The following is an 11,219-nucleotide window of genomic DNA, read 5'->3' as shown; positions in this document are numbered from 1 at the left end:
TCCACCTATGTACAGTTAGGAGTGTTACTGTTTGAACTTAGTGATAATTACCCGACTGTCAATTGTTCTGGTGCATGGACGCGAGGAAGGCGGGGTCGACGGACGCCACCTTGGCCGTGAGGAACGCGTGCATGCAGAACAGCAGGCTCTGCAGGATCTGGCATTCCAGCTCCTGGACACATACAATATTTTTTAGATATTTAAAGTGGCGGCGCCTCTTGGTTGTACGTAGTTAGGCAAGCCATAGCTGAGTTGACCTTCCTTTTCTTCATAAGTTTAAATGAAATAGCACAAGAGCCTGAATATCAGACAAGCCGATGGAAATTGAGTTCTATGGACGCTCCGCCACTGGTAGTATGTAACTCCACATCCACAAATTAAAATGTTGTTGAAATACTGCATAACTGTAATTGAATACACTTAGAAAAATTCGACCCATGCGGCCGTGACCCGGGTGGCCGCGGCTCAGGCACTTGCCGCGATAGCAGAGGACGCTGGTTAGATGCCAGCCCTGGGCACTGGAGGCCTTGGTCACTTTTTCTTCATATATGACATTTATTTCGAGTTGCTGAAATATATTGGGATAAATGGTTCGAATAGTGACCAATTCTCGAGAGAGATATAGTGGTTTATTGTTATCGAGTTGAGATGTTAAAGAAGAATGAACAAAAGTAGTTTCTTTAAAATGGTTTAATGATAAATTATACCTACAGCTCCAATTAAACCGCCATACCTTTGTTTCTATGACCTTGGTCTCAGCGTCTTGAAAATGTAGTTTTAGCTTCGACTTTCCATCGTCACTCGAGCCCCTCAACTGTGAGAACCTGAACAAATACAAAAACACAAATGAGTTATAGACCGACCACTTAAATGAGTCCTCGCCACGCGGCAGGCGTACGGCGCCCGCACCCTCCCCGCCGCCCTTAGTCGTCCTACCCCGTCGCCCCCTTACCGCGCAGGCGAGGACTCATTTAAGCGGTCGGTCTACAGACTCTATAGGAACAGAAGATAGTGAATAGAATTTGTGGCCACAATGTTATATTAGGCTGAGGTTTAGTTATCATATTTTTAATCTGAACCTTGTTCCATAGTAAATTGAAATTAATTTCGTTTGAGAAAGCAATCAAACAAAAGAAATGCTACTTTAGTCGGTACATATATGAAAGGTTCTCATTTGATTGAAACGGAGTGCACATTGTAATTTAAATTGGACCTTACAACGTTAAGACAAGAAAAATCTATTTACTTAATGTCAACATCTCATTGTAAAAAGTACAATAAATATTACGAATTCATTACTATAAATCTAGTTTCAATAATTCTATAGCAAAAGACAAGAATATAGTTAACGCCAGTATCGCGCTAACATTTGGTTAGCGCGTTACTTTATATTGTATCCAATACAAGTATTATGTTTATGGTTTTTAATAAAGAGCATTTATACATTGTTTACAGACAATTAAGAAATTATGTAAAGGCTAAAATCATCTGTTACGAGTAGGTTAGTGAGAAATATTTTTTTTAAATAGATTTTAAGACAATCTAATTACGTCCGGCGGCGACGTTTGAAACGTGTCATATATTCGCGAAATAGACACGACTTGATTTTTTTTTAATCAATTCTTAACAATTAGAATTTCCCTTAATTGTGAGTAATATTTTCAACAAACTGTGAACATTGTGAAAGTATTACCTATAGGCCCACACAGGCGGCGCGCCGGGTGTGCCCTCGCTGAGCGAGAACCCCGACGACCAGTCCAACGTCAGACCCGCCGCTCGCCCGCCGTGCACCACCGTGAACGTCTTTTTCTGCGAAATAAATTCCAAGTTAGATAAAACCTCCTTTTGACCGTCAAAGACGTCAACTGACGCGCGCGGCGACAGCCCAATGTTAACCTTCGTGCATTCCAGCAAGGTTCACGATGACGCGGCGCGTACGATAGGTGCGGCGTCCAAAAGGTTAAAAGAATCGACGATTCATTGCCGGATTTGCCGGCAAGGCACACATGGATAGATACGGTCTCGTTGCAAGACTTTAACTTCAAAACTTAAATTTCGATATTTATTCAAACAGCAGATTGTAAAAATGTAAAGGCAATTTATATAACATTTTTTTTACGTAAACTATAGAGTAAGTATGTGCGGAAATAGCAGAGTCGTAGAACGTATATTCCCGATACCTATATTCCACACGCGTGCGTATCGATGGCTATAAACATTTTTATTATAATATCAGTTGCAATAACGCTTATTTAGTATAATTAATAAATGATATAACAACACTTAATATATTTTCATATGATATAAATTATCATTTTATATAAAGATTAATTGATCTAATAACATTTAGCATAACATTCTTCAAGTATAATGCATATTTTCTATACTGAATTTATGATATAAAGTTATTTCATCTAAAGTAGAATTGCTGATATAATGTATTAGATATATAATTCCACATTCGTTATTACAAACTAGAAAAAACGACTATTTCTACATATAACGAACTGCTATTTATAACTAGGTAGGTAATAAGGTTAAGAACTGCGACCCCTACACAAAACCAACCGCTACCGGAATACTAGGTTAGGTTAGGTTAAGAACTGCGACCCCTACACTAAACGAACCGCTAACAGAAAAGTAGGTTAGGTTAGGTTAGATTTGCGTCCATTACACAATACAAACCACTACCTAATCTGCGTTAAACATTTACATATGTCGTCATAAAAATACCTTTACTATATTATTATACCGAATAATGCTTATATAATAATACTTGTATAATAAATGAGCATTATATCACATGATTGTTATAATAAATGAGTGTTATATCAAAAGATAATTATACAAAATGATATTAAACATTTTAATAATATACCAAATGTATATATTACAAAATGAGTTATTATATTTTCTGAAATTATATTAAATGTTGTTATATCTACAGAAAATATATTAATTATTTTTATATCGATCATTACACACCCATTCCACACAGACTCTAAAGCAAAACAGTAAATTAATGTTGAAATCGTAGCAGTGATCAATCGAAAGGTAGAAGTTTCTAGTTTTGAAGTTCTAATAGTCTATTTCAAACTTTTTTCATCGACACCTCAAATGAACCAAAGTATCCGTCAATGTCATTACGACAGTCGCAGATAAAGCCGAATAATTTGCATGGAAATATCTGATTTAAAATGTTGTAAGAAGATGGAAAACACGAAGCATGCGTGCATGCTGCCTAAGTCTGCGGTTGGTGAGGACGAACTACTACACCCGACGGCCAACTACTGTCAACGTATAAGGTTACCCATACATTCCTAAGGTCGCCTCCATAAACTCGCGAACTAAATTGACATGAGTTTGACAAATAAAATGATACCAGGAATAGCAAAGAAAAAATAGTCACGGGTATATGTCGATAAAATGATATCGATAAGTAAAATATTGCACTTACTACCTACCCATGTCATAATTATAAAGGGGTCACAAACGATTTCGATTAATATGAATGTGACGAGAAAAGTGGTTAATTCGATTGTAAGATTGTGTCGTTACCAATCAAATCAGGAGGTGCGGATGAGAAACTGACAAATTTCAGTGTCATGTTAGTGTGCAACAACTTGCCGTTATTTATTTCAAGAGCTCGGTTGTCGCCATAAATCTAAAATTGGTGATTTAATGTTATACATGTGGCCGGTAGATGAGATTGATCCATAATTATTTATACTTGGTCAAGCAGATCTTGTCAGTAGAAAAAGGCGGCAAATTTGAAAAATGAAGGCGCGAAGGGATATCGTCTCAAAGTAAATTTGAATTTCGCGCCTTTGTCTACTGACAAGATTTGCTTGACCATCTATAAATCTTGAGCTAATTGTCAACTTAAACGTCCAGTTTAGGAACTGGTCTTCACAATCGAAGCCTAATGTTATACATGTGGCCGGTAGATGAGATTGATCCATAATTATTTATACTTGGTCAAGCAGATCTTGTCAGTAGAAAAAGGCGGCAAATTTGAAAAATGAAGGCGCGAAGGGATATCGTCTCAAAGTAAATTTGAATTTCGCGCCTTTGTCTACTGACAAGATTTGCTTGACCATCTATAAATCTTGAGCTAATTGTCAACTTAAACGTCCAGTTTAGGAACTGGTCTTCACAATCGAAGCCATAGGGATACCGAGGCGATTTAATTTTTGCGTCCACACCACTCGAATTAAATGAGAAATTAATCACATTATACGAAATATTTCCCCGTCTGGGCCGGCCTTTTCTATATTTATTTTGTTTTATTTGTAAGTTTTCCTAACAAATAAAACAAAATAAATATAATAAAATATTTATTTAATTACAATATGTTTATTCAATATCCTTGTCTCTATTAGGTACTATAAAATTGCACAATTTTGGAAATACCGACATTCTCTAATTCAAACTTTTTTGAAAATATCGATATGAACAACACTGGCCAAACTGTGGTATCATTTGTGCACATTGACCTGTCAATTTAGTTCGCGAGTTTCTGGAGGCAACTGTAATTTAGATACCAACAGATGTAGTGCATAATTGTTTTCCATCGTATTTTCTCGGAAACGTTTGTATTTTTATGCTATTTCAGTCAATCTCAATACGTTTTGTACTGAGACTGACTGAAATAGCAAGACACGTTCGTACGTTTCTGTGAAAATACGATGAAAAATAATTATGCACCATCTGTAATGGGTACCTAATTTTAGATCTTTTGTGCAATTACCCCTAGGAAAGATCCTGGTCCGTCTGGCGAGGGCGTGATATTCACACATTAGGTGTTTTACTGTCTCATTACTCTTCACCACACATACGACAATCGGTGTTGTCAGAGTGTCCCATCTTGGCCAGAATTTCTTTGACCCCGTAATGACCAGTAAACACCCCTGTTATGATTTGGGGTTGTCTTTTGCTAAGTTTCCAAAGCTCTTTGCTCCAACCGGAGTCTACTCTTTGCATAAAGAGCTTTGCGTGCTTTAGACCCGTCATACTGTCCAAGCGGCAGATATCTCCTTGGGTTACTGGTTCATTTAGCAACCGTATAACATTCTATTTAAAATGCTGCTTGATGTTGTAACTTCTCAGTCCCAAAACCACTAAAATTGTACGTAGGAGTCGTTTGCGTAACCTCCTGTTGCCTTGCGACTGGCACCACGGCACCGTCGTGTTTATAAGAAGCCGCAAGGGCCTGGAGTTGGAGCGACAGCGGCAGATCGCCTCGGGACACTGGTTCATCTGGCACCCGTACAGCCCGGCAAAGTTTTACTTCGAGTGCTTCCTGTGGGTGGTCAACGCTTTTTCCGGGTTATACGCGCCGTTGCAGGTGTTTTTTACTTGTAAGTACTTAACTATTTTTATGTTATACATTAACTTTTTTATTATTGTACAGTCAAGTCAAAAACAGATACAAATGTAACAGTAGGTGGACAATGTGGCTACCTATATTTATAGTACCAACCGCAATAAAATTTTCCAGTGTAGATTTGTTGTTTTTAGAAACATATCTTCATTTTCACATTAAAGAAATAACATCATGTGCGACATGGTTTTGTTTTAGGTCCAAACCCAGCGAACCCTTTAATCTTGGCCGCAGACTTCTTGACATTCTGTGAGATCATTATCAACTTTTGTTCGGGCTACAATGACGAGAACAACAAAGAAATTGTTCTCGAGCCCAGAAAGATTGCATCCAGGTACATCAAAGGCCCTTTCTTCATAGATTTGATCGCTGCTGTGCCGTGGCAACTTTACCAGCCTTTCAGTGACTGTCGGTACCCTTCGCACACAGTTTTTCACCCAACGAAACTGATTCTCAGATACAGATCATTGTTAAAGATACGTGAATCGATAATGGAACAGCTTGAAGTCCCCTATTTCTGGTCTGTCATAATTACGGTCTTCATAAGACTCGTATACTTTTTTAATTGGATGACTTATTGGCAGTATCAAGTGCCGGTGATCTGCGCACATTACTATGAACTGGATACCTTAGGGCAGGCGGAGGCAAAGTGGCTAAGTCGTTTAAACGTCGATCCTAGTGTGGACCCGCTCACCAAATACATCACTAATCTATACTACGTATGCGGGAGGTGCTTCGGCGCGGGTTACGTGGCCCCGGTGCGGGACCACGTCATCCCGGAGATGATCCAAAATTGCATTACGGACATCTTCAGCCTAATCTTCTTATTATATTGCTTCATGACCGTCCTTCGTTTAATTTTGTGTTCGCAATCAAATTTCATATTCGACGGCGCAATGAAGGATTTAGAGACATACATGAACATCAAACGCTTGCCGAAACCTTTGCAGAATAAAATACGATTGTTCATCAATTATAAGTTTGGCGGAAGTTATATGGACGAGAATTATATCCTGAATACTATCAACGAGCATATTAAGCAAGATATCAACATGCATACATGCCGGCGACTAGTTGTGACTGTGCCGCTGTTTAAAGGGTTTCCAGTTATGCTGATTAACACTATCATATTTAAACTAAAGCAAGAAGTCTTTATTCCAAGACAGGTACTGTTCAATCATCTTTTGTACGAATTCTTCAAATATTCGTGATAACACTTTCTACTTTTTAGGAGGTGATAAAACGCGGGCACCTGATTGGGAACATGTATTTCATTTATTATGGGACTGTGGTGTTCACAGATCAACATGGAAGAGAGGTAAATATAACAAAGGAAAATAAAAAGTAACGAGTTAATAGGTATGCATTTTTAACGAGCATGCTACACCATCTTTATCCCAATTTTAAAGCCTACTATTCACACGCGAGTCAGTTCCCCAGTCATATCAGTGGTGACCATTCCACTACATTCAAACTTTGTACCGATTTTTAGGGTTCCGTATTTTATTTTGGTTTTCTGTTGCCGCTGTGCGATACGCAGTGTTAAGTTTTCCAGAAAAGTAAATAGCCGCCGGCATTTACAAGTATGTGTAGTGTATCTTGTCATGAGTCGTGGAAAGACGTACTAGGCCCTTAGACTTTCTAGCATGAGTTCTCCTGCGTTCCTGGCATTACGTCTATCAGAGCAGCTCTGGCCTCGCGTATAGTAACTTGTATTAAAAAAACCCGTTTGCAGGTACACCATTTAAACGACGGAGCACATTTCGGCGAGGCTGCGCTGTTGCGTCCCGACGAGCTGGCAACGACGACCGCCACTGCGCTTGAGATAAGCGAGATATACACGTTAGCAGCCCAATTATTTTACTAGCAATGGTTTAAAGCCCCGTCTCCATATTGCGCGGCAAACCATCGAACATTGCTCGCGCGGCCGCCGCGCGATATCGAGACGAGCCTTTAGGTTACTTCGTTAAAGGTCAGTGCGTATGATAACCGCGACGGATGGCCTAGAGCCGCTCACGGCCACAGAATAAATAATAGTACTAGGTACAGAAGACTCACTCTCAAACAAAACGCATCTGTCACGATCAGCACAGATATGGCCGCTAGGTGGCGACAGTGCCACGCGCGGCTTATGGCAAACCCCAAAATTGGGGTCGAACGGATGTACTTTTAGCTACCTGTAGCAAAGCGACGAAATCGCGGAGTGAGTCACGCCTGCCACGGCATACTGCCTCACCGTCGCAGTTGGCAATTTTGCCGGTTCATAATGTAATAATGGGAAGTGGGTCTAATTTAACTTGAAATTAAAATAATTTATTAATAAATACAAAGGTAATCTGCCACATGCTTTGTCAATACACATATCTGTGTCCCTAGTCACCCTAGTGAAAAAAGGTACATGTCTCGGGCAGCGCAGTTGTAAATGGGTATAAGTTCCAAGTAACACCTGTGCCCTTTTACTCCTAAGCTGCGTGAGACTTGTACCCTTTTTCACTAGGGCCACATTGTAATCCGCACAAGCATCGTCATAAATATATTCTATGGTTTATTTTAGTACTAATTAAAACAAACCATAATTTCTGTCACGAGCACAAAGTAAATAATACACTACTACTATTAGTACTAGGTACAGAAGACTCACTCCCTAACAAAACGCGTCTGTTACAATCAGGACAGATATGGCCGCTAGGTGGCGACAGCGCCAAGCGCGGCTTATGGCAAACCCCAAAATTGATGTGGTACTTGTAGCTACCTTTTGCAAAGCGACGAAATCGCGGAGTGAGCCACGCCTGCCATGAGCTTCGTCAAAAACATCTACAAACTAACGCCCATCCCACCCTCCACGCCTGGCCCGAAAGTTCCCATTATCCATTCCATTATTTTGGACGTGGACGTCTTATGGCTGAGATGATGATTCCATTATTTACCTCGCAAGATTTGATTACATACGTCTGTATGTACCTGTCTAGGTGAAGATTGTAAAATGGAATTGCGAGCCGCTCCCGACGCGTACGTCCACGGTTGCAAATGTCAGTTCATCTTCTTCTAATAACTTCTAATAACGCTAGGTTATCCCGGCCTTTGCCAGGGTCCGCTTTCCTACTTGCTCGATCCTGGGCGTCGTCTCGTGTGAGCCGGTTCACGCTCATATCTGTTTTCACGACATCGAGACATCGCTTTTTTGGTCTGCCTTGGGCACTGGTCCCACCGCGAGCTAGTAAGCTATGAGCTATCGGCTATAAACACGAACAAAAGATAAGCACTCCCGTGTAAATAAAAGAGACACGGCGATATTTATAGTTACTCGCCCAGCGGTGAGCTATAAATATCGCCGTGTCTCTTTTATTTACACGGGAGTGCTTATCTTTTGTTCGTGTTCATAGCCGATAGCTCATAGCTTACTAGCTCGCGGTGGGACCAGTGCCTTGGGGTCAGTGCATATGAGCCCTAATTGTTACTATTCTTTCCAGTTTATCGAATGCAGACTTCACTGAGTGCATCCAGCTTTATCCGCAAATACAACAACGCTTGACGGAGAACCACCGCCGCTCCGAGTCGCGAATCTTCCCCGGCCGAAGATAACAATAACTAGTTTATGAATTAAAGTCACATTAATATCCATATAATAATAGGCCTTTTCATCTGTGTCAGATGTTTTAAGCAGCATCCCGGTAACGACACTTGCGTTCGTGGCTGTACAGCCCTATGCGGGAGAGGATCCCTCGTCCACACACGCGGCAGGTGTATGGTCCCCCAGGTGGATAAGGGTTGGAGGCCTGCTCGTGGCACCTCAAGCGTTTTTCTTTTAAAGAGGAAATTGGTTGCATGAGATATTAAAGGCAACCATGGTTGCCTTTATTTCCATAGCTTTTGAATTCTTACAAACTATATATAGTTGACTCGTGCCAGGGGCAAAACTGTTAATTTCGGGCATTTTAGGCTCCGTTCGGCTCAGCATTGCTCCGAACAATTATTAGGGTTGGCACAACTTGACGTCCCTTTGCGTGTACAACCACTGATAAGATAATGACTTGAATTTTGACAACCCTAAATAGCCGAAAAGCACGAGGAAGCAGCGCCGCCAGTCTGCCGTCCCGCTCTACCGTACCTGCAGCCTGGTGACGGAGTTGACGATGTTGCTGGTCCAGGCGGCCTCGACGCGCAGCAGCTCGCGCCGGGTCTCGGCGCTGAAGTAGCGCGGGCCCGCCGCGCCGCCGCCGGGCCCGGCGCCGCTGCTCTGCACGAGGAAGCAGCGCCGCCAGTCTGCCGTCCCGCTCTACCGTACCTGCAGCCTGGTGACGGAGTTGACGATGTTGCTGGTCCAGGCGGCCTCGACGCGCAGCAGCTCGCGCCGGGTCTCGGCGCTGAAGTAGCGCGGGCCCGCCGCGCCGCCGCCGGGCCCGGCGCCGCTGCTCTGCACGAGGAAGCAGCGCCGCCAGTCTGCCGTCCCGCTCTACCGTACCTGCAGCCTGGTGACGGAGTTGACGATGTTGCTGGTCCAGGCGGCCTCGACGCGCAGCAGCTCGCGCCGGGTCTCGGCGCTGAAGTAGCGCGGGCCCGCCGCGCCGCCGCCGGGCCCGGCGCCGCTGCTCTGCACGAGGAAGCAGCGCCGCCAGTCTGCCGTCCCGCTCTACCGTACCTGCAGCCTGGTGACGGAGTTGACGATGTTGCTGGTCCAGGCGGCCTCGACGCGCAGCAGCTCGCGCCGGGTCTCGGCGCTGAAGTAGCGCGGGCCCGCCGCGCCGCCGCCGGGCCCGGCGCCGCTGCTCTGCACGAGGAAGCAGCGCCGCCAGTCTGCCGTCCCGCTCTACCGTACCTGCAGCCTGGTGACGGAGTTGACGATGTTGCTGGTCCAGGCGGCCTCGACGCGCAGCAGCTCGCGCCGGGTCTCGGCGCTGAAGTAGCGCGGGCCCGCCGCGCCGCCGCCGGGCCCGGCGCCGCTGCTCTGCACGAGGAAGCAGCGCCGCCAGTCTGCCGTCCCGCTCTACCGTACCTGCAGCCTGGTGACGGAGTTGACGATGTTGCTGGTCCAGGCGGCCTCGACGCGCAGCAGCTCGCGCCGGGTCTCGGCGCTGAAGTAGCGCGGGCCCGCCGCGCCGCCGCCGGGCCCGGCGCCGCTGCTCTGCACGAGGAAGCAGCGCCGCCAGTCTGCCGTCCCGCTCTACCGTACCTGCAGCCTGGTGACGGAGTTGACGATGTTGCTGGTCCAGGCGGCCTCGACGCGCAGCAGCTCGCGCCGGGTCTCGGCGCTGAAGTAGCGCGGGCCCGCCGCGCCGCCGCCGGGCCCGGCGCCGCTGCTCTGCACGAGGAAGCAGCGCCGCCAGTCTGCCGTCCCGCTCTACCGTACCTGCAGCCTGGTGACGGAGTTGACGATGTTGCTGGTCCAGGCGGCCTCGACGCGCAGCAGCTCGCGCCGGGTCTCGGCGCTGAAGTAGCGCGGGCCCGCCGCGCCGCCGCCGGGCCCGGCGCCGCTGCTCTGCACGAGGAAGCAGCGCCGCCAGTCTGCCGTCCCGCTCTACCGTACCTGCAGCCTGGTGACGGAGTTGACGATGTTGCTGGTCCAGGCGGCCTCGACGCGCAGCAGCTCGCGCCGGGTCTCGGCGCTGAAGTAGCGCGGGCCCGCCGCGCCGCCGCCGGGCCCGGCGCCGCTGCTCTGCACGAGGAAGCAGCGCCGCCAGTCTGCCGTCCCGCTCTACCGTACCTGCAGCCTGGTGACGGAGTTGACGATGTTGCTGGTCCAGGCGGCCTCGACGCGCAGCAGCTCGCGCCGGGTCTCGGCGCTGAAGTAGCGCGGGCCCGCCGCGCCGCCGCCGGGCCCGGCGCCGCTGCTCTGCAC

At 45.8% G+C, this 11,219-nt stretch overlaps 2 protein-coding genes across 2 annotated transcripts in view; one reads left to right on the top strand and one right to left on the bottom strand.

Annotated features, from left to right (window-relative positions):
* The window catches only part of LOC134680309 (gamma-1-syntrophin), a 38,728-nt gene that overhangs the window by 9,694 nt on the left and 17,815 nt on the right, over positions 1-11,219 (bottom strand). The window contains exons 11-13 of the mRNA XM_063539419.1: positions 1,694-1,809; positions 734-824; positions 52-172 (exon numbers count right to left, since the gene is read on the bottom strand). Of these exons, the coding sequence (XP_063395489.1) occupies positions 59-172; positions 734-824; positions 1,694-1,809 (321 nt within the window). The 3' untranslated portion in view covers positions 52-58. The remainder of the gene's footprint in view (positions 1-51; positions 173-733; positions 825-1,693; positions 1,810-11,219) is intronic.
* On the top strand, positions 3,211-7,376 carry LOC134680324 (potassium/sodium hyperpolarization-activated cyclic nucleotide-gated channel 1-like). The gene is made up of 6 exons (XM_063539439.1): positions 3,211-3,305; positions 5,137-5,360; positions 5,582-6,549; positions 6,615-6,701; positions 7,119-7,255; positions 7,334-7,376. Exons 1-5 carry the CDS (start codon positions 3,211-3,213, stop codon positions 7,248-7,250), a joined length of 1,506 nt encoding a protein of 501 aa, XP_063395509.1. The 3' UTR covers positions 7,251-7,255; positions 7,334-7,376.

This window comes from Cydia fagiglandana, chromosome 3 (assembly GCF_963556715.1).
Source record: "Cydia fagiglandana chromosome 3, ilCydFagi1.1, whole genome shotgun sequence".
In the NCBI taxonomy this organism is placed as follows: domain Eukaryota; kingdom Metazoa; phylum Arthropoda; class Insecta; order Lepidoptera; family Tortricidae; genus Cydia; species Cydia fagiglandana.
This window is presented reverse-complemented; position numbering and strand designations above follow the sequence as displayed.

Excerpts from the sequence above, each read along its gene's own strand:
- LOC134680324 (XM_063539439.1), top strand. The coding sequence starts at position 3,211 with ATGGAAAACACGAAGCATGCGTGCATGCTGCCTAAGTCTGCGGTTGGT. Across the intron at positions 5,361-5,581 it reads GTTGCAGGTGTTTTTTACTT|GTCCAAACCCAGCGAACCCT; the intron begins GTAAGTACTTAA and ends GTTTTGTTTTAG. Across the intron at positions 6,702-7,118 it reads CAGATCAACATGGAAGAGAG|GTACACCATTTAAACGACGG; the intron begins GTAAATATAACA and ends ACCCGTTTGCAG.